General features: G+C 32.9%; 1 protein-coding gene across 8 annotated transcripts in view; it reads right to left on the minus strand.

Annotated features, from left to right (window-relative positions):
• Positions 1-2,164: 2,164 nt before the first annotated feature.
• The window catches only part of LOC128985605 (proton-coupled amino acid transporter-like protein CG1139), a 36,581-nt gene continuing 14,202 nt past the window's right edge, over positions 2,165-24,543 (minus strand). For 4 of the 8 annotated variants that reach the window (XM_054405241.1, XM_054405238.1, XM_054405239.1 and 1 more), the window contains 10 exons: positions 16,341-16,426; positions 14,026-14,196; positions 12,883-13,033; positions 12,266-12,387; positions 11,695-11,779; positions 10,792-11,064; positions 9,449-9,630; positions 7,993-8,053; positions 5,561-5,672; positions 2,165-4,651 (listed from right to left, as the gene is read on the minus strand). In XM_054405241.1, the coding sequence (XP_054261216.1) occupies positions 4,416-4,651; positions 5,561-5,672; positions 7,993-8,053; positions 9,449-9,630; positions 10,792-11,064; positions 11,695-11,779; positions 12,266-12,387; positions 12,883-13,033; positions 14,026-14,196; positions 16,341-16,402 (1,455 nt within the window). In that variant the 5' untranslated portion in view covers positions 16,403-16,426 and the 3' untranslated portion in view covers positions 2,165-4,415. The other 4 variants (XM_054405246.1, XM_054405243.1, XM_054405240.1 and 1 more) reach the window with 4 other exon arrangements.

Below are 24,543 nucleotides of genomic sequence, written 5' to 3' on the forward strand. Positions count from 1 at the left end.
TGTCATCAGTAGTAAAAGCTTTGACTATGGTACATTGTAGTAGAAATTCTATTCCCATATAGAATTTGAAACCAGTTTTAGAATAACAATAGTTATTTGTAACTAGTGTGCAAAGTGGCACTTTGCTGCACATGAGAGAAACGTTTACGCACGAGCCACAGGGGATTGTGGAAAGTTTCTGAGTGCAGCAAAGGCAATTTGCACTCGTGTTACAGATTATATTTTTCCTACAGTTACTATGAAGCATAGAAATAATTAGTCTTTCAAACACTAAGCAAACACGTTTTAGGTTAGGTTTACATTCAAGGTTGAACAAAATAGGAAACACTGCAACAGCTGATCATAGTCATAGTACCTTTAAGTGTTGCCGACTTATTTTCAAGCGTACATGAATTACGTGACGTGCCATAATAAAAGCATACTGACTAGTGCACCTGTTGCTCGAATTGGAGCAATTGCAAAGTATTACAGGCGTTATTTCAAAACTAATAACAGTCATAATTTCCGATGTCTTAAAAGAGTCAACTCAAAGATAATGTAATCAATCACACTCCAGTTATCTCTAAACTGAAAACGAACTCACTCTGAAAACGCTCTTGTGTGTATCATGTGTTTACTATGAACAGCTGTAATTAATACAAATAATGTTTAAGTAAACAAAATCTTTTCGTCATAAGAAATACATTGGGATTTTGATGGCCTGTGGGGGACTTTTATTACAGCAATTGGTGAAAGATCTACACAAAAAAAAAACTTTATTTTGACACATCGTTTGTAAAAGCTTGTCCTTTGGAGGAGTGGTGTTTCGTAGAAATCGCCTTCATGTATTATATTATAAGGATAAGGCGAATACCAACATTTTACAAGATCAACAAATTGATTCAAAGGGTGATAAATTTAAATATGACATTAGTATATAAAATAAGTTCTAAAAATGAAAATAAACTCATGCAAAGTATATCGTATTGAGAATATTGACTGATTCCTCAACTGGATTCAAAAGTACCTTACCTTCTAAATGGGAATGAACTTAGCTGATAGAGGTTCTGTACAAAATAAATTATCAAGGAGAAATTTATAGTCTGAATCACTGAACTTTAAACCAATGACAAGGAATAATTGCCTATATATTTTACATTACACAGTAATATAAGGACATCTCTATAATATAATATTATTATGTTTCTAAGATTAGGCATAATTAATTCATTTTCAGGGTTATCATTGATCTTACCTGAGAACAACTTTGAAACGTTCATATGATTTTTAGATCACCAAACTCTTGGAGGATACAATGCTATGTTACAATACTCATCATCCAATACACCTATCACTGTACTACACACTCATTACTTGGTAAGTTCTACTACTTTGTTTACAAGAATAAAATATCTCTCTATTTAGAGGAAGACAGACTTTCCTAAGCACTAAAAACCAATCTCAGATCTATTATAGTCGTTATTTTTTCATCTACCGTTTTAGTAAAAATTAGGAGAAAATTATTCTAAGCAATTTACACCAGGATAATAGTATATTACGTTACTAGTGCGGAAAATAGATGTTTACCAGACAAGTATGGTCGAGGGGGATTAACATACGGTAAACACATTTTGGGTGAGTGAGGTACGATATTTTTCGCCCTACTCCTCTAAGCTAACCTAATAATTAATAAACACTGAATACAGATGGAGGACCGATGAGGTTCGAGGATTGAGAGAGAAGAAGTAAAGTCGAAGGTTGGAACTTCGACTAATCAGCTGTTCAGGCCAATTTAATTGTTGAGTGGTGCAATTACTGTTAGGTACAATGTTTCGTAGCACTGTCAGTGGTAACTGAGAGGTTATAAACAAAAATGATAGCTTCTCTTAGAAGTTATGAGTAGTGATTTTTAGTAATTAAAAAACTGTCGTAGGTAAAGTAATGTACACAACTCGCGTAAATAGAGTTAACGACACTATCTTTACGCAATCGTTGCGTAAACTACTATTTCTATACAGACCACACAGTATATCAACAAAGTAATTAATGAAAAAAGTTACGACTTTAATTAACTATAGAAAAAAAAACTATTTTACTTTTTAATCGGAAATGATTATTAGTATAAAGCATAACCAAGCAGTTATCAACTAAAGAAGTAGCAAACAAGGATAAAATAATATTTAAATTAAATAAAAAAATTTATTAAAATAGATTTGTAATATGCAGTGAACATGTGACAGGTTGCTTCTTAAAATAATACAAAATAATTTACAGAAATAAGATTATTACATGAAAGTTGGAGGGTGGAATGAGATGGAAATGATGAAATAAATAAATTATATATAAATTAATAAGTGGATATTACAGGGTTTCTTAGCCGGTAAATCAAACAATTTAAGGAGATTTATTCCTTATATAAAACTGTACCTCACAAACTAATAATTTTCTTTTGAACAAGTTTCGTATTTCTGTTATTAAAATAATTTTGAAACTGAGTCTAAAGTTATATATGAAAAATGAAGTAAATAATTATCCTAAGAGTAAAATTATTTTTATGTAAAACAAATTTGACTGTAGAATGTTAACTAAGCTGTAATTACATTTTCAGTTGTTGGTAAACAAAAATATAATGGTAAAATATGTTTGTGAAGTGCAAGTTTATATTTGAAAAATGGTTTTTATTTAAAACAAAAATATATAAAACTCCCTAACTTATAGGTTCTTACTTTTCTACTCATTTTTTTATAAAATATTACATCAAGGAATTATAAATGATAAATTACACAATGATGATTAACTTATCATAATCCTTAAGTAGGGATTGACAAAACAATAAAATGAAAGACGACAGATGATATATCAACAAGGTTTTAAAACTACAATATAATATATAACATTATACAAACAACATTTTTTATACACATACATTTGATTTCTGGGTATGGAAAGCACAAAAACAATCAGTTTTAGGTTGGAATAAAATACCTAAACTTAATATAATTTAATATATGAAAATTCAATCATTTTTTATTTTTTTTTATCTTGGATAGTAGGTACTCAAATCATTAATTTAAGTATAATTGTGTTTTATTAAGAAATTTGATTCATTTATTTGTTCAAACTATTTGTAAACATACAATCTAAAATGATCTTTGGTAATAAAGGTACTGTATTGTAATTTCTGCTCGAACCCAAACAGAAATCAAAGAACCGACATCAGTTTAACATAAACTAATAAATAAAAATAGCCTATTTAAATATTAAAAATAAAAGTACCATTTTACAGCACAAGCCTTAATCCCAAACATTTGCAAATACCTACATTCAGATGTTTCAAAATTTAAATTTTGTGAATCAGATTATGATTAGAGTCGTTGTTTCCAAAGAGAAGACAGGGAGAAATTATTTTTCAGATGGTTCACAGGAAGGAGATATTACAGAAATATTGTGCTTTAGTTGGGATTTCGGCTACAAATGTCTTTTGGTATTATATACCATCACATTAGAGAGAAAACAACTCTAAATTATTTAGTGTTATCACAGTGAACAACAAATAATCCTACTGACGACACACCTAAAACACTACTCTACCGTTATTGTCTTGCTTTGTTAATAGACATATAGATAAAAACTTACACATTTGAAAGAAAACATCTTTCAACCACTAAGGTAGCACAGCTATTTACAACATTAAACTTATTTGTGCTGCCTACAATGTTATGTTGACTAAATGTGTGTGATCGCAGCGAATGATGTTATGATAAACTCAGTGAAGAACAAATGTGTATTATGTTAATGAAAACTTTATAAGTTTGATTTTTTTATAATAAAATGTAACAAACTAATAAATATCCTTTAGTCCATACAATCTTTTAACATTTAAACCATCGAGAATATATGTAACTGTGGAGAAATATTGAAAAACAAGGAATTGGAGTACTCTAGCTAGGTGTACAGCTGAATTGATATATAATGAAAAATTCCAGCAACTTTCAAGAAATTCTCTTATGTCGATAATAAAATATAAATTAAATAAAACACTGTGGACAAATATTTCAGTGGTAAAAGATAATGATAAAATAACGCATGAAAATAAGATTTTAGAAGTAAAAATCTGCATTTTTAACAAATAAGGAACTGCAGTACTATTTAAGAAAATTATTCACAATACAATCATATAGATAGAAAGTTCTCAACAAGTATTCTCAATGGAATTGTATCACAATTGTCTTGATGGTTCAACGATTGAACAAACTTTAAGCGCCAAACACTCTTAGAGCTTACAACACCATTCATTCATTTCATTCTTGGACTAATAATTGTGGTATACAACACAGAAATTGTGCCAGAAAATATTGACATGCAATAATACTCTAAACCGTAATAAAAGCGAATGTAAAAGTAATACGTACAAAGTACTAAAGCGAACCTATTATCTAACTCTTGGGCGAGAGTATATTGCGCAGGCTGGTGTAAGAGCCGGTGATGAAGCCGAGGATGCCGAACATCATGATGAACAGATCCTTGGCGATGGTCGCGCGAGAGAGACCCTTGTCGTAGAAAGTGACAATCTCGATGATCGGAGGGAAGATGAGCGCGAGTGTTGAACTACTCACGGCTCCCACGAGAGAGATGACATCCGACAAGTTAGGGATGGCTGCGGCTAGACCAACTGTGGACAGAGGGGTTGTTAGAATAGCTGTTGGAAGATAAAACCCTTCTGCTACTAAAGTGAAAGAGGTTAAGCATTTCAATTGAATATTTTGATAATGGATAAAACTCGACTCCCATTCCAATGATTTAGAATAACAATGCAAGTAGTTGAATTGAGCCATTGAAAAACTTCAGATAGGTATGTTACTGATTTCTGTGGAATATGTCAACTCTTTATAAAAGTCACACTGATAGGACGATTTTTTCTAAATAAATTCATTAAGAAATCAACTATCCCAGTAACCAAGAACTAAGGGAGGAAATATAATTTTAAACTGAGACACCATACGGCTGACAACTATGGTATTTTACAGTAAAAATTGGCTACATAGCTTATAAATATATCTGAGGAGATAGAATGTAAAAAGATGGAGAGAGAAGTTGAGGATCAGAGAATCACAAGGTTTAGTGAAAAGGGGGTCTTTACTGAATTCAAACATAATTGAAAAACTAGCTATGTAGAACGCTTGTGGTAAAGACATTAAATTTCAATTTTACCAGTTCATAAATCAGATTAGATGTATAGGCCAATACGTAATATGATTAAGACTGACAATAATCCCAATAAAAAATTCAATCTCGAATAAATAATCAAAAAACTTAGCTAAAAAATTAAGTTATTATTTTGAAAGATTATAGATTCACTGGTTTGGAATGAAGACGGGACTTAACTTATATTGTTTTCAAATTTCAGCATGGTCAATTAAAAAACAAGTAGATTTTAACAGCAGCTAAACTTGTAATGATTACGAGCCTTCAACATCATCTAACAAGAAATAGGTGACAACAACACAAACATAGGTGCTTTAAAAACGTTTATAGTTAATGAAGAAAATTTATTCACATGTTATAATTGAAATGAACTTACATGTTATGATGACAAGACCAGTTCGAATCAGCAGCTGAGCGATTCTCTGATTCTGTTCATCTGCAATGCGAGCTTTGATCGGCGGCCAGATGATACTCATGGGAACGTAGAACTAAAAATCACAAATATTAAAAAAATGCTTAAGTAAGTAGTGTTAGGTTTATAAATATTTAATTACTGGATGTACGTGAATGTATATCAAAGTATTTATAAGGATCATGATACATCAACAACAAGGTTGGTACGTAAATGTGGTAGAAAACACATTGTTTTTGTTGTTGTTGTTTGTTCTCCGAACTTCTAAATTTAAGGTGAAAGTGTGATCACATGTAGAATCCTGCTTTGTACAGCATTGTATGTGTGTTACTCTTATATTTACCTCAATGAACATTTTGCAGTTAGGATGTTAGGTAAATCAGAATTTATTGTGTGAGATTATCATTTTTATAATATTGCTAGAAGGGATCAACTTCTTTTGTATAAAGCTACGTAAAAAATGTATGAACTATCAAATAAACATATCCCACTATAGGGATTTTTAACAATTTGATAATATAGATACAGTGGATTCCGCTAATCCGTGCCATCGCCTGTCAGTTACAATTTTATCCATTTACCATTTACCATGGTCGTGTAGATATCGTCACCGTCTCCCCCACCAGGGGAGAAATCTTATTTATCCTTCGTGGTCAGAAAAATCATAATCTTTTTCCGCAAATTGCAGCAAAACCCTTAATATTCCCTCTTAAGGGTAACAGAAACATCATCATCGTCTTTTCCACAATTGTGGCTAAATATAGGACATATCCTACAGTAACGGAAACATGGTCTTCGGCAATCTTGGCAAAATATTTAACACCTCCCAAACTCATGGGGACATCACCATCGTTTCCCGCGATCACGGAAAGTTTATGGTTGTTATCTGCGATCGTGGCAATCGCCTGAGGTAACAAAAACATCATCATCATTATCTCCCGCAATCGGGACAAAATACTGAACGTCTCCCATAGAGACAGAAATATTATTATGCTCAGGGAAAAGCATTGTTCCGAGCTTCAAAGGGATGTTCTAAATTCATCATAGACTCCCTAAAAACTAAGAGGAAAATAAGTGTGCAAGAACATGAAGAACATTTGATTATCATCACAAAAAAGGACTTGAAAGAGGAGAGAAGATTAGAAGAAGAAAACGTTTTGAAATTGACTATTCAAAATCTTCCCCTAAAACAACAAAAAATTTTCTTACGAGGAGCAAATACTAAAGCGAAACACAGTGGATGGCTGTCGTGTATTCCTCTGAAAAAACTTAACTTAGATCTTTCTCCACTGGAGTTCAGAGATGCTCTTGCATTAAGATATGGGAAAACTCCTATACACCTCCCCTCTTCATGTGATGGTTGTGGCAAAAACTTCAATATGGAACATGCCCTTAACTGTCGCACAGGTGGTTTGATAATAAGAAGACATAATGAGGTAAGGGATACCCTTGGAAGCTTGATGGAGCTAGCATGGGGAAACTGTGTTCGAGAACCAATTATCTCTGAGCAAGGGTCATTTGATACTGCAGCACTAAAAGCAGACTTGGCTTGTAGGGGTGTATGGGAGGTTCAGACGGAAGCATTATTATATGTACGTGTTAATTAGTTTAGTTTTTATACTAAAATCGTTGACACTGATGCTCCGTTGTACTTGAACCTCCCATACGAAAAAGTGTTGGAGAATGCAGAAAGAGAGAAGAAGAGGAAATATTTAACAATAACAGAAACCAGAAATGCATCTTTTACCCCACTAGTCACGTCTGTGGACGGAATGCTGGGCAAAGAGTTTCAGACCTTGCTCAGAGCAATGGCAGAACGCCTTACAGAACAATGGAATAAACCCTACAGTTTAGTGATGAACTGGATAAGGGTAAAAGCCATCTGTGCGACGTTAAGGGCCAGCAGCATGTGTCTAAGGAGGACAAGGAAGAAGTGGAGGACCTTTAGAGAGTTTGAAGATGGGGCTGGAGTACCAGTTATTTATTAATTTAAATAACAAATGTTTTATTATTTTTCCATGTCAAAATTGATTATATTAAAGTGTTTTGCTTTGCTTATTGCCTGCCACAAAAATCCCACAGAAAATCCTGAATATCTTCAACGGTAGCAGACAAATCATCATCATCATCTGCGATTGCGGCAAATTTATCTCGCAGTCACAGAAACATTCTTGTACCGTATGGGCTTACTAAGCAAGGAGCCTAATGTAATCCGGAGTTCAGCTAGGAAAAGGATTGATTCAATAGTTACTTGTATTTTTTTATGGAAGTTCCAGAGCCAAAAAATTTCTAGATTATAAAAAACTGTCAGTTTAAATGCAGATCAACTAAAAAAACAAGTCGTTAATAAACCTAAGACAAAAAATATTATTGTATACATATTTTTGTCAGTTTACCTGTAGTCCGTAAGACAGAAAAATAGCTACAGCCATCATTAACCTCACTGATTGTGCCAGCCTGAAACATAAACATGTGATTATAGCAGCAAAGCAACATGTAATGGGGTGGACTGTAATCTTACACAACTTAGAAGTTGTTTGAATAAACATTTCTTTATTTGATATTTGCTTATCCCACACTCAATCCGTTTGTCAGTTTCCATTCCAAAAGCAAGATATAAGTTATAACTCAACTTAAGTTTGTAAAATTTAAGGATTAAACTGTAAACTTGTGATGTAACTCACACACTAACAACCTTGAATCACAAATCATGAACCCCCCAAAAAAACCAGGAGAAAAGGGGCGAGACTGGTTTGGATGATACATTATTTCAGTTAGTTAATAGTTGGATTCCAGTTTATTTGATTGTTTTTAGTAAACCTGGTTTAACAAGATGCAGTTAACACGTTCAATGCGGTTGCGCGATGGCCGGCGGCATGAACAACTAATGCGCTGCGAGAATGAGTGTGTGAAAACTTTTAAATTTTAGTTTCATCCAAATGAGAGGCGCCTACTGCGTCCCAGTCGTTATGGACGTAGTTTTACAAGAACCCAACTGATAGCAGCACTGAAAAATACAGCTAGCCCTCAGTATTGCCAAATGGAGGGAAAAAGCAGGGGTGAAGTACCCGGACACACCATAAAAAATACCACAAAAAAGCTGTCAAGCACAATTTTGAGATTAGGTTCCTTCCACAATGCCACAGTACATTAATAATGTTATTCTATTGCATGTCATTAGATCCAAGTCCAAACTCCAGACTACAATAATTTTTATGCCACCCTACAGTATTTCGACGAACTTCCCAAGCAAGGATTTAGTCCAGAAAACAGCTGTTTGCCGCCAGCTTAATCAAATGGGCTTTCATTGCATACTACTGTACTGTAATGAGTTTTACCGGACACTAATCAGCTGATTATACTGTATTTGGGTGGCAATGAGTTGTTATAAAAAAAACATAATGTGACTAGTGATTTTTAGTCCTTTAGTTGGTTGTAATATATAAAGATTTGAACGGATTTACTAGTATAGCGTAAACTATTGTACGTCACTCGTCCAAAATGTGTTTACCGGACTCGTGCATGGTAATCCACGACCACACTCGTCCGGCAAACACTTATTTTCAGGACTAGTAACGTAACATACCATTTAACAATCCCTACCATCGATAAAATAGTCGGATCTGAAAACGAATTATACCAGATTGAAGTATAAAACTGGCACAACAAGCGGCAAGCGAAACAGTGGCTAACCTCACACTGGAACAATAGTTTGTAAACGGCGCTTTGACGAGTATACTCATCGCTCGCTACTGGAAAAGGCTAGCGGTGACGAGATTACTCGTCATCCGCAGTGAACGTGATAAATATTTACCGTACTGAGGTAAGCACAGAAGGAGCTAAGGTACTTACAATTCACCCTGAGGCAGATTCAGTGTAATACTGCCCAGTTTTGTAAGTTCTCCGTACTTGAGGTAGCCAAAGAAGCCAACAGCAGTGTATAGACAAGCTACGATAACCATTCCTGTATTCAGAACTCCTGTCAGACCTCCGAAGTCTTGGGGTGTCTTCATGTTGTTCTCCAGAGGCAGTACCTGGGAAGAAACATTAATGGAATACATGTTTTGTTTGTAATAGGGAAGATTGCCATCACATATGCATACTGCCATGCTGGGTCTCAAAGGTTACCTAAACCTAAAGATCTGGTTGGACTTCCAATGGAACAAACAATTTTCTGCTATGTTGCACACATGGAACACAATGTTTACAATTCAAACAAACAAGTTGTCAGTCTAGTGGGCACCCATGTTATTTTGTATTCCTTCATCGGTAAAAACACCTGCTTCTGCATATTCTAATGTTTGCTTCAATGTAAATGTTAGCCTTGAGTTGTAAAACAATATCAAAAAGGTTTGGAATCAAACTTCACAGGGACACTTTAGTAAATGGGCCCGGGCCCAGAAGCGCAAGAAGTTTTAGGTATGTTAGGAGCGTAATTATATCTTGGGCCCTTAGTGGACGATGCAAAACATGAGCCTAAACCTAAGCCGAGTTAGCGCCCTTTATTATTCATTATCTAATCAGTTACTGTAAATGTGTCTTAATTATGTTTGGGTCAATGAGCCTAGTTCTGATTTTTTAAGTAGTCATCTTCAGGAGGTGGAGTATGTCATAATTGCTTCATCATAAGGTCGCGGATTCACATAAGTACTAGTATAGGTACTTAAGCAGACACACAATTAAAAAAAGCATACATAAAACAATAATATGTGGCACATAAGAACTATTGAGTTACAGAATCAGGAAATGTTGTGAAACAACCGGTAGTCGTAAGAACATATTTTATATAATTGAAAAACTACAAAATAAACATTAAATGATCATGACATCCTCCAACATCTGGAGACTTGACTTGGATCTGGATCTTCTTCAATTTAAAAACTCAACTATAGTTCGGCCGCTTAGAAAACGACCTGCGCGCTAATGCTAAACCAATGCTGGAGGAGGTCGCTTTCTAAGCGGCCGAACTATAGTTGCACCACAACAACCAACAATTGAATAGCACAGAAGTAGGTATTCAGACCAATAATTGTGTTATTTAACTTAATTCAGGGGCTATGTAAAAAATAAATGCCTTTATAGTTTAGTAAATACTGTAAACTAGTAATAATTTGGAGTTTTTAAATTCCTTTAAGTCTTCTCTAACATTATTTTCAAACTAGAAGAAAAACGCAGGACAAAATACTCATACTTACAACTCCGATGCCCTCAAAAGCGTAAATTGCTGTCCCAAAAAACAAAGGTAGCTGACCCCAGGAGGCGAACGCCTGAACTGTTGACGTTCGGGGCAAACCTTGCAGCATGTAGAAGAACGTGATTCCGAGACCAGACGAGGTAAGTAGAGCAGCAAACAGCGACACCGGCGTCAACCACTTGAGGTTGTTTATCCAATTCATCACTATCATGGGCAGAAGCAGAGCCAGTAGATACCAGTGCTTGTCAATGTCTAACCAGTAGTGAGCCACAACCTGTAAAGACGTTAGTGTGAGATATTTCAGTAAAAAATAATAAAATGCATGGTAATACTTTTATTTAACATTCACTATTACTATCTATGTACAGTAGACAATTACTAATTTGACACTTGGCAATGAACATAACCAAAATATCAGAAAAATTAGAATTGCCTAAAAATATTCATTATTGTTGTAAGAATAGGAAATTATAGAGGTTAAAGAGGATATTTTTGTTCCAGACAATTTTTCTATGTTAAAATTGTGATGTATTCAGTATGCATAGAATAGCAGACTGCTATTATACATAAAATAAAAAAAACAGTTCTATTGAAGGTACTGTAAATAAATACAATTTTCTACCTCAGTTTTCTATACTATGACTGATGTACAGGACAAAAAATAACTACAGTAACTATACAGAAGCACCCTTGGCCGGTGACAAATTCAACCACATTTTCCTACATTTTTTATCTAGCTACTACAGTCAAAGCTACTACTTAAACTAAGGAATGGGAATACATAAAGTGAGCTCATACTACGTCAATGTTTTTGATAAATGAATGGGTTGCGCCTTTGTAAAGACCATATCACATGAAACAACAAAATAATTTATGAATAAAATAAATAATATACAACACTCACATCTTTGAGATTTGCAGCCACAAATACAAAATAGACACAGCAGAAGCCAAGCTGGGTGATGACCAGGAACATATTGGTGACGAATCTAAAAATTTACAAATTTACATTGAAATCAAAAGAAACAGAAACTGGAAAGAATTATCTAACCTGATGCTATTTGTGGTTTTATTTAAAAAAATATTGATCAAAAAATTGCCAAGACATAATGATCTGATCTTTATACTCAGGACTATTAATTGTTCTTCACTTTCCATAAGGATTTATTCCAATATACTATTGTAAGAGAAATTCTACCAATCACAATCAACTAACCTAACTTTATTTATTAAACATTACCTATTCTTCCAAATCACACATGTTCTCTTTTGAAACATCAGAGTAAATAAGGTGTTATTTTATATCCTTTAAATAACATAAATAACAATTAATTGTTGAAGATCTCTTTGAACCAAAATAGTTTTTAAATTCAAAATGTTATCTAAAACAGCCTCCTCTCTTTCATTCAATTGATCAGGGTTTTACTGTATGTCCAATATCTCATATCAAACTGGTGTGAGTAATTGTAACCAACCTTACGATACGAGAGAAGTTCCGCACGCTCTGAGGACCCGTGGCGAAGGCATGTTCACAGACCTCTGAGAATCCCAGAGCTGGAACCTGCAGCCTCATACACAGCTCGTGTGAACAGTTCACCTACAACATAGCAAGGTTTTGAGTTGATAATCATTTTTATTTAAATGTAAAAATATCTAAATTGAGTTAGAGGTTAAGAAACTTTTTCTGGGTTATGTCTTTCAGCAGAAGATTTTCTTTATCTTTGTTAAGAAATAGGCAAACTACTAAGGTTAAATTGAAATAAAATATGAACTTAAATTAGCTACCCTACTCAAATGTTCGACATTCATTATTGTGTTCCTTTTATAATGTAAGTTGAAAAAACAGTAATTTAATCATTAACAATAACTTGTACCCTAGTTTTATAACCAAACAGTAAAGCACAAATCATTAAATGAACCCTAAAATAATAGAAACAAAATTATGTTGACACTAACGCCCAGTGTCACCAGACATGAACTAGACATGAAAAACAAGCTTCAAAATTTACAATGGGATGAGAAGTCTACTTATGGTTGGTTTGCCTATGATACTAATAAGGCTAATATTATTTTATTTAAGCAGTATACTAACCAGCATGTGCATGCAGTGGGTACAGATGCAGCCCATCAGCATAGTTCCCAACGTGCCTACGAGCAGACCAGCATTGTGGAACGCATCAGGCATCGCCAAGATTCCCGTCCCAATATTGCCCTTCAACAAATGGATCATGGTGTCCAGGTTCCTGAGGAGGAAAGGTCAGGGATTAGTAGGGAATAGAGAAAAAATAGTACAAGATAGAAAAATCTTACCTGCTCTGTCAGTGTTACTCAGTATATCTTTTACGCTGAAATTTAACCTTCGAAGTGTCAATTGCCGTAGTTACGGCGCCGTTGCAGCCTTTCTGTTTGTTCGATACAATCCCATACTATAAAACGATCCCGGTAACAATGCATACCAATATATACAGCAGATTCTGGGCTTCATGACAACAAATAAAGATGGCCGTCTTCTATCTGTTTCTTTTGCCCTGTGTTTGTTTTTCTGATTATTTGTTTTTGTCTATGGTTGTCATGGCTACTACATCGTTTCGGTGTTCATATCTTAGTTTTTGTAAGGTTTAGTAATTATTTTTCAAATAAACACTATAGATCTATATATTTTATTTTTCCTAATTTAATTTAGAATAAAATAAATGTAACAGTTTTTTTTTTTTATTTTGTGGCTGTTAATGTTTTACCACATGTCTGGTAACTCAGAAATAGTAACAAAATTTGTGGATCTTCTGGATTTGAACCCATATAGGAATTCAGTCTTGTAACGTAAGGGTATCTTTAAATACTATATATTAAAAGATAGCCTATTTTATGCTGTTTAAGAAATTATACGTATAATTATGTGTATGTCTTCATTGAAAGATTTTATGGACATTAACATAAAACTCGGCAAAAGTGCCTAAATACTCGTGACATTTTGATGTTGTTAATGCATACCTTAGAGTAGCTAGGTTTTAAATGAGCATCATAACAACATTGGAGGTGAATATCAGGTCAATGGATTTGAAAATCATTAAAAAGTATAAATAAATAACACAATCAATTATGTAAATTTTAATTAAATAAAACCAGTTAGAGCTTTAGGTTGTAAATGGGACTTTTTTTTATTAGTAGTCAAAGATATAGTTTTAAAAGTTCATTGGCTCTTTAATTCATTTAAATTGTTACGACTTATACTCACGAAGTGGGATGCTCCAAGTCCCGGTTCATAATTGGGTTGTAGTCCTCATTGCAGCTTTTGCCTCCGGAAGTCTTGAGCAAGTCCGGACTACTCTGGTGGTCCAGGGGTCCGGGCAAGTGAACAACTACGTTGTCCGGAGACTCCCGCAAGTCTGGACGTGCCACTGCCCGGCTGTAAACACAGGATATCATTATCATGAGGATACAACTTGTCATATCTAAGTCCAAATATGGAAGAAGAACGAGTGTTAGAGGACATTTTTGGACTTTTTGATACCGATTAATACCAGCGGTTTAGCCAGCACACTGGTTTTAAATGCTGCTGGGGTGCTTACGAATGTCAGTTTAGCATTTGAATGAATAAAACCAGCACAAATTTTCATGAGTTAAATTGCAATTAACCTTATTACAAAATTGATAGTTCAATTGCAGCTATGTAAATAAAATCGGAATGTTGAAAATTTATGTAGAAGTTTTTACACAAATGTATAATATTAAACTTTTATTAATTTATGTAGGAATTAATTAAAGTATAAAAATTTTAAATTATGAAGATAAGAGAATGGAAAACATTGAACAGAACATTACACAATACAGAATTTGTTATATATAGTTATTTGTGTAACTAGTGGTGAAAGTGGCACTTTGCTGCACACGAGAGCAATGCGGAATGATCTCGAGTGCAGCAAAGGCCTTTTTCACTCGTGTTACACATTATATTTTTTCTACAGTCACTATAAAGCATATAAATACTTAGTCTTTCAAACACTATACAACATGTTTTTAGGTTCAGCTGGCAACACAAATGGTGCCCTAGAGAAAGTACCCGCGGTCCGTATCACTCCGCTATTTTTCCTCGGCAAGAAATGTGCTCCGCGTTTTAAAAATATAGTTCCGTATGTTTTTGTAATTTGAAGTGGTTTCCGCGCCTAAAAAAAATGCTTTAAAGGTACTTTCTTGTTTATTAAGATCGTAGGAATGTTTTAAAAACGTTTAAAAGAAAAGACCAGAAAGTTCAGAAATACCAAAACTATAAACACGAAATGACAGGTTAAATCATAGTTATAATAGTCAATCAGCTGCTCATAGTATTATTATCTTTAAGTGTTGCCAACCTATTTCCAAGCGTACACGGATTACGTGCATGGTGCATAATAGAACCACGCTGTTTTGTGTTGTTTCGTTGGAATCCTGATGTGCGGCAAAGTATAAACCGTACGACAAAGTATAAACCGTACGGCAAAGTATAAATATGCAGCAATTAGCAGCTTTCTGTACTGTAAACAGTACAAGGAAGCCAACTTTGTCGGGTAACTGTAGGAAAACATATTTTTTGTAACTGTTTGTAAGCAAATTGTCTCATTGTTCAAGGACACTAAGCGGTATAAATAAATGTGTAATTAGAAAATAATTTCCTTGTTTGAAGGTGAAAAAAAAACGCTACAAAATCACAAAACAAAACAAGTGTAATAGTGAAATATCCTGCACTCAATTTCACATTTAGATCTATTGGGCACACGCTGAGTTAGATTTTAGCACCAGACTAAACTAATTAGTGGAGTTAGCACTTGCAAGTTGCATTAATGGGCACAACGTTTGAGCTACTTCTGCGCCCCGACATAAATAAGTACTAATTCTATCTAATAACCCAAACAATCTAAAATCAAATGTGATACAGTTCATCAAAAATAGCACATAAAGTTCATTTAAGATCATATTGCTAAACGCAAGCGTCCGATGGACCGTTATGAGCCAAATGATCGTAAACACAACAAACTGCTCATATGATCAGACAAGCGGCCTTGTGATTATTAGGAGAGTTCTTTAACAACCCAGCTACCTAACCTATTTTCAGATAGGTCATTATTATTGTGTGTGATAACCATTTTACTTTATCAAACTATGATAGTATCCTACACACTCAATTTTAAACTCCACAAAAGAGAATACCATTGAAGTTTTGAACATTTCTGGGGCAAAGTCTTTTGCATGGTTTTGGTCCTATAACGCAAGTCTTTTCAAGCGTCTGTTCAGTTAGACCATTTCATTTTACTTTACTACAATTTTATAACTCAGTATTGATAGTTTTCCTTAGCATTATATATTTTCAACAGGAATTTTTAGGATCATTCATGAAATTCATTTTGTATAGAAAAATTATAAGACCTAAGCATCAAAACTTCAACTTGGCACTCCTTATGATAGTTCAAGTCAATGATATAAACCAATTATTACTGATTTAGTTTTTCATCCTACTCAAGAACGCTGTTATTTTCAATTACTGTTTATAATACCAAATAAGTAATAATTAATTACCTTTCATAGTTTTCCTGGTGTTCTGGGCCACCGACTAATAAAGGCTGACGTTCTTCTTTCATCTTTTTACCAGTGTGCACATTCAGCTGGAAAACAAAACATAAATACAAATTTGTTTCAAATTTGGAATAGATAATTTTGTTTGGTAACAAAGTGCAGAAAGGAAAGGTGCAAGCAAAGACAAGATGGTTGAATTGGACAGACAAAGCGTCATCACAGACATCTGAACAAGCAATACCGTATTGACTATTGACTTTTAACATCTTCAACAACATCTGCTTTAACTTCATGTTGGAGACAAACTCTAGATCACAGTTGTAGGTTTCGGGTTATTTTAAATATTTGATTCGACAAATATTTGCACATTAGTAGAAACTGGGTACTATTTAAAATATTCAGTAGCCACCAAGTATGTGTAAATATTGTAATAAAAAAGATTCTTAATAGTGAACATTACACACTATACTAGGCACATAGGTTGTGTATTCAAACACAGACACCGTTACTGTATCAACATGCAAACAAAGTAAACTGTCTACGGCCCATTGTCAATTATAGATAGTACTGAAAAATAATCTGTTTATTTGGTGTAACTTTCCGATGATAAATGGTCAAATAGTAGAATTGAATTCAATATTTATTTTGATAAGTATCAATAAGTCCACCGGTTTAGTTTATCAACACCGATGACAATAACAAGGACTAATAAAGTTTTTATTTTGAAGTAAAATTCTAAAATTAGGATTTTTGGTTGTTTTATTGAATAAGTCCCATTGCATTACTGTAACTTACAAATTTTGAAATCCAAGAGAAGAAGACTGAGTACGGTAGATTTTGTTGTAACCCTAAAAAGGGCATAATACAATTAAAAAGGCCAAAAAGATGCCTAACAAAAGCAATAAATTATTTTTATGAGAGAGATAATCTTTTAACATAATTGACCAATACAGTAATTAATTGTTTATTATCCACTAGAAACAAACAAATGTGTGCCAGAGCAACTTGCTAATGATAAAGTGTAGGCAAAAGTCTATATTTATAAATCGGAAAATTTAATGTTAATCCCTCTTTGTAATGATACATAGTCGGTCTTCTAAAATAAAAGTACTGAAAGTAATTCAAACATAAATCAAACCTATCTTCTCAACATTCAAAATCATAACAGTACCACAAATCAATATACGCAAAAACAGTAATGATAATCAACATATTGAGACAACCTAGCAATACTGATGAGGCTGCACTAACCTATACAAAGACAATGAGGAATTACAATCATGAGGCCATCCAACTATCAGCCATGGACTAGGCCAACAACCAGTTATTGGTTATGTAACTAGATCCCAGAACTCAACCGCCCATCTCCCTCCTACAGTCTTAAGTCTCAGGAGGAGTCTGGCTTAATTGGAAGTATAACAGAGATTTTGAATTTTGGAACCTATATTAAATGTTTGAATTAAAAAAAAAAATTGCTGCATATTCTATTTTTTATTGCCTGAAAATTTAGTTATAGGTGAAAGAGGTGACTTAAAAAAATATTAAACTTATTTAATAGGAATTTGGTAAAAGCTATGTTTAATATTGTAAACATTGTTTGTGATATTATTCTAATACTGAAAAACTTGTAACTTACTTAATTAGTATGAGTTAGAACAAATTACTTACTGAAACATTTCAATTTTCAGTTTTATAAATTGATTGGATAATCTTTGTTTTAAGTAAGATCTTTTTTTTATGATCTTCCATATAAAATCACAATAATGATACCGGTTATAAAAAAGTACCTACCTACAAACTTTACATCAACATTTAACTTTGATTTATATCATCATACTCAGGGAACCAAGTAGTGCTTAACTTTATTTAATTCAGAACAGCTCTTAACTTCCGAATTATGTTTTCTCGGCTTAAACTATGTACCATTTCTAACAACTTTATACTATTATCAAAGAATAATGTATAATAAAGAACAATGTTGATAAGTTTGCACATTTCATGAGCTATAGACTAACAACATTTAATTTATTCACAATATATACATAAATAATTACAAAAATAATTTTCTGTAAAATTCTTGTGAAATTTATTAGAGCAATTAAAATTATCAAATACTATTACAACCATTAAAATAAACTCAATTTAATTCTATAGTAGTATACAAAAGATAACTATCGAAAAAAGTTTTAAAACCAAATAAAACTTTAATCAGGATATTTGATTTAGAATGCCCTAGTTTATGCATGAGTTATATAGCAGTTCACAAAGAGTTCACCGTGTTATCATTTTGTGTCATAATTCCTTCTGTGTCCACATTTTGGGTGTTATCTCCAATAGTCTTCAATTAGGATAAGGTTACATCTTAAGATAAGTCTTGGTCTATTTTATGAATTCAAATGTTTAGTAACCCTGATACTAAGAAGTAAACAGACCAGCTGTAGCAGCTTTTTTAAAAAAAAGAGACATAATTGAATTTGCCAGTGACTGAGATTGCTACATTTTTGTTAAATAAATTGATAAGTTAGTAGACATAAAAGAGACTATAGCTCGATATTAAGTTTTCCTATTTAAATTAAGTTTGATTAAAAAATTACCTTTTTTAGACAAATATATCAGAAATTTAGGTCGGCAAACTCTGTCAATGGTAAATTCAACTTTTTTCATTTTTCTCTTAAAACTGACAGCAACTTTTAACATTGAATTGGTCTGGTTCTATTCATGGTCATGTGTACACCACTAGTGTGTAACCCACTTTCACAACTAAACCCTTAACTACTATAAAGAATAACTATTATTCAACTACTTACCAACCGAATATTTAAAAATACACGTTATTATTTTCAGAAAAATGTTAAATATGAAATGTACTTGAAATCCAGATATATTTTATTTTTTATGTTTAATAGTAAAATGGTATATATATTTATTTTACTATATTTTACTTATTTGATACACATTATTTAAATAAACAAATTATGTCTGAGGTATATAGCCTAGTGTATAAATAACAGCGAATGGTTTTAAACAAGGAAAAGTAGCTTTGCATTTTTGCAAGTTGTTAAGATAGTTACGCTTATTAAATTATCATAAGGCTTTAAATGGGAACAATTGTGTAGTGGATAAAGCTTTTGTCTACCTATTCTTTTGTTTTGAACCTTTAGTGGTGGTTGGCGCAGTTTATTCTTAACACAAACATGGCATACTAGTTAAGTTAAAAATTAAATTAATTATAACATAATTTTAGCAATCTAAATTAATCGTAGTTTTCATCACTAGGAGCGAAAGTAGCTCTTTTTGGGACACAATCGTGTTTTACAAGCGAGGCTGGAAATAAAATTAAGTACCAAAAAGACACTTTCGCTCCGTGTGATGATCAACTATTTTCATCACACTGTAGAAATAACCTTCTAATTGTAACAGTATAAAACCATATAATTTAACGTCATACAAAGTCTTCATCAATGTTTACATTCTATTTTTTACAAACATAATTTGAGGTTAGCGAACCGAAAATTTTACCATATGCTTTTTCTTTTTCCTATTTTAAGTTACCCGAAAACAACGATTTGGAGAAGTGAAAACGGGTGTTTTCCTGACAATATGGTGAAAATAAAGTTTCAGTCAACTATTAACTATTTTTTTAATCCACTCATGAGTTATGTTGTTGGCCTGACAAAGCTACACCGACTCAAGTAAGATAGAGCACACATCTTGTACCATATGTTCCAACTGCCTATCATCCAAGGACAATGGATACAAAGTTTACAGCTTATCAGCTGCTTTGTTATAACAATTCACACGTATCACTCATCTGGCATTTCTCCATTGTGATATGTTTTGTCTATATTATCAATTTCATTTTACCTGAAGGAAATTTCCGCTATCTTTGAGGAAATGTTGGAAACATTAGACAGATAAATTTTTCAGTTGGTTTCTTGATTTCATGGTCAAATTTATTTTTAATATGTTATTTATGGCAATAGTGGGGTTAAAGTTTTATTAAATGAAAAATTTAACAATCAATAAGACGGTTTGATTATACAGAAACTTTTAAGATAAACAACCCAAAGTAATTTACTGTAAAGCAATGAAATTACTTTCAATATTTGCCTTAAAATTTGCACAATAGGCTAGGAATATATATATATAATTGTGTTAAATGATAGCTGAATTGTTATCAATAGTATGAGTTTTGTATTGAGGGATAAAAGATTAAATTTACGGGAAAATAAAATTTCTATTTTAATACTAAATTGGTAAGGGTGGCAATACTTGTATGAACTATAAAGTTTGCAGGTGGATATAAAACCAGTAAATAATTTATTGCCTATTCATTAGAAAACCAAATAATAAAAAGTGTAAAAAATGAAAAGTCATGAAGACGCCCTATATTTTCCAAAATTTAAAACGCTATACACCTTGATGAAAATACAAAATGATAACTTAACAATACATAATCTATTTATGTGTCAAAAAAACCTTTCACTAGACTTTTGTATTTTGTGGATTTTAGAAGTTTTTAAAATTATATATTTAATTTCTACTGTACTGCATTTTATAAAAATGAAAAAGTCTGTGTCACTATAGAAGAAATTCACCATTAAGAGTAATGAAACAACGTTATACCAGTAAGTAACAAGACCAAGGTTTTGTTTTTCCCTTAATAAAAACAAAAAAACTTAAATGGCAAGGAAAACCACAAAAAATAATAAACACAACACTACTGATATGGTAAATATTGTAAAATACACTTAATCCCTTCCAGCACAACATCAAAGTACTCTAACACTTAATTAATTTGATCAAGAAAAAAAATATACAACTCTAAAACACTAACCGAAAAAATTCCATCTAGTTCCTACTCCTACCTCCAAACATAAGTGGTAATGCTTCCACAAAGTATCAATTACTATTGACTGGGCTTGTCAAGTGGATGAGTCAGGAGGGAGTTACCAAGATAACACCAGAGGGAGGGGCTGACAAAACTTAACACAAATTTGTTTTAGTTTTTCTCTGATTACTTAATCATCTTCATATTATGTAGGAACAAAAAAAACCTATTGGCACTAATCACTACTGTATGCAGATGCAGTAGTAGTATGTTATAGTTTTTCAATTATGTTGCAAATTTGTTAACCCTTTGAACCCAAAAGATTTTTTTGTTTTAAAAAGTGCATGTTTAGCGAATTTCCAATATAGGGAATAAGCTATTACCATAGGTCTCATGGTAAGACCTGGACCTGGGACCAATTTAATTTCTTATTTTTATGTCCCCAGAGGCCAAAAACATCATCCGTTCAAATTCATAAATGTGTCCGTTAGCACGATAACTCGAGCAAAAATGGTCCGATTTTGATGAAATTTGGTACAAACATGTAAGACTACATTTATTCGAATGAGTTTCCAAACCAGCGTGATCGAATCTTGGGAACGGGGTTTTATGGGGGGATGTATGGGGTAATTGGTTTTTCTTATATTTGACTAAAAAAACATATAATTGCTCTCTAATCATCGTTAAAAAAAACAAATAATATACTACATCAAAGTTTTTTTGTACGGTTATTATTCACGGAGAAATTAAAAAAATTGTAAATCTAAAATGCCGATGTTAATCTCAACATAGAGAATAAGTAAACTTTTGTAATTTGCTTGTTTATGGATATGTTTTGATCAAACTTGGCAAATTTATTTATTTTAAACTAAGCTATTCATATTTTACTAAAAAAAACACATTTTATTACCTTCCCTGTAGCAGCAAACCTAGGTACTAATTAAACCTAATGTTATTAAAATAGAATTAATTGAAAATCAAATCAGGCAAATGGAACTTCGCTTTGTCTGCAAATTTGCTGCGACGGGGGTATTTCTTCATCTTGTGGACACAAAATAAAATTATTATAAACAGGTTTTTGGTAAACTCGCATTTATTACAGTACTTCTCGGTAACACAGAGAAGTAAGGTACGGAGGAAACCTTAAGTGGGGTCTAGCACTAGTATCTGGTATCTAGGGCATCCAAAAATGCCCTCTCACCCTCATGTACTACGATACTCGCAAGAGAAAGACCCTGTGCCCTATAGGAATTTCCGCACAGTGCTCGCCGCTCAGGCTCTTCTTTCCTTGTCACTAGTATATTTTCAGCCCAATATACAAGATCTGAACGAGCACGGGCCTCTTATTAGCATGTCTCTTCTGTACCTTACTTCTCGGTGACAGTAAGCCATATTTAACTCACATTGTACTGTAGTAAGGATTGGTAAAGTAGCAAAAAACCTTATTAGACGATAAATCTCACAAGGGATATACCTTTCAACCAAGCGGACTCTGAACAAGCTGACATTTTGGTTAATTCAAACTGCAATAAACTTGTTCGGTATAACTCAGTGATAATCAAGGCCAGAGAGGAGCTAATATCAATAAATTATCAACCTTGGATGGAGAATAAAAATTATATTTGCTCTCTTTGCAACAATAAACAAATTGAGTCAGTGTTTCACATTGTAGCAGTATGCCCAATTCAAAAAATTTAAGATATTTTTGGTTAAGAACACATTTTTTGAGTGAAGCTGAATACTTTGATTATTTAAACGGAAGGGATTGGCGGGTAGTTTCTAGTTTTTGTAGGTTTTGTAGTTTTTGTGTTTTTGTAGTTTTTATGTAGTTTTTGGGTAGTTTCTTAAAATATGCTTGGAGTGTAAGGTGGAATTGAATACAAGAGTTTAACTTTTAGACAACGGTAATAAGGAAGTTATCTAAAAAATTATTATTTCCTTGTTTGGGACTTTAGTTATCAGTTTTGTTTAAAGATAATATAATGTCAGAAAAAACTGTATTTTATGTTTAGTTTATTATTTTATCTACGGTCTTTTGTCAAGGAGATACTTTCTGTTATTTGTTCTCGAATATAAATTAATGTGTTTAATGTGTCAACCAAACAGACGGTTTAATAACCATTGTATTGTGTGCGCATAAGCATGTATGATTGTTCTATGTTCAAAAATTGTACAATAAAGCACATTTCATTTCATTTCAACTCAAAAATTCATTCAGATTATGTATAACAAGTTTAGTTAAACTCTAATTTGATAATAGTTATCAATGCGTGTGGCTCCTGAAATAACCTCCGGTCAGTAGGATTTGTGGTTTATTTGCATGAGTTCTTTTGACATTATGAATCTCTTTAATTTGATTGGACATTGAGACATTTTTCTAAAATTGTTGTCTTAGACATTATATAGGACTTGTTTGTGGTTTCGGGTATTATTAAACTTGGTCATATTACACCTCAGTTTTTGGTTATGATGACACTTTTTTTAATAAGTTTACATTGATTTTTGAACAGTATGAGACTAGTTGGTCTTGGACAAATAGACCCTTTCTGTTGAGTTAAGCTTATATAAGATATATGTAGATATAAATTACATTTTTGAAGTCTAGGCCTACCTCATTACACAAGATGTTACTTCGGGGCTTAAGATGTAAGTTTAATAATATATTTATAAACTCGCCTTAGGCTCGCTGGGGGCTCCGCCCCCAGGCCCCCTAGCTGTTACTCGTCATTAGCGGTGGGATGAAAGGGCGTGATTGTCGGAAAATGTCTAGAAGGAAAAATGTAGCTTTTGAGAATGTCCTTGGTCGTTTGACACCAAGACCAACAATCCTACCAAATTTCAGATCTCCAGCTAATCTAGAAATGGGTAAACGTGATTTTGACCGATGTCCCTGTAAGAATAACATTGAGGGGAATTAATTCAATAGTAGAATAGAGTTCAGTTGAAACAAAGCAGGCAGTGAAACATGGCTATATTGCGTTATATCAAAACAATTTACGAATGTATTTGAGGAGGCTGGCAAGTTAATATCAAGCTCAATCTTCAAGAACCCCTTATAAAAGAATTTAATTATAAAGTTGCGGTAAGAGAATATGTTAGTAAAGTATTTTTACAACTGAGTGTTTGGTCAAACGAAGTGATAATATAATTGGGGTTGTAATAGCGAAAATGGATATTGAAGTAATAACTAGTTCACAATATACATTACAGTAGATTGATAAGTATGGCATATATTCAGTTCCGCCACGGGGAGGCCAAGAAACGTCGGAACCATTTATACAATTATTTACAAATGTACAATTTAGTAAACTTTTGTATACGATAAGTAGATTGATAGGTATGTAGATTGATAAGTTAATAAGTTGATAATAGTAA

This window comes from Macrosteles quadrilineatus, unplaced genomic scaffold (assembly GCF_028750875.1).
Source record: "Macrosteles quadrilineatus isolate MER2022 unplaced genomic scaffold, UCM_ALF_1.0 Scaffold_2__2_contigs__length_208266976, whole genome shotgun sequence".
Taxonomy (NCBI): Eukaryota; Metazoa; Arthropoda; class Insecta; order Hemiptera; family Cicadellidae; genus Macrosteles; species Macrosteles quadrilineatus.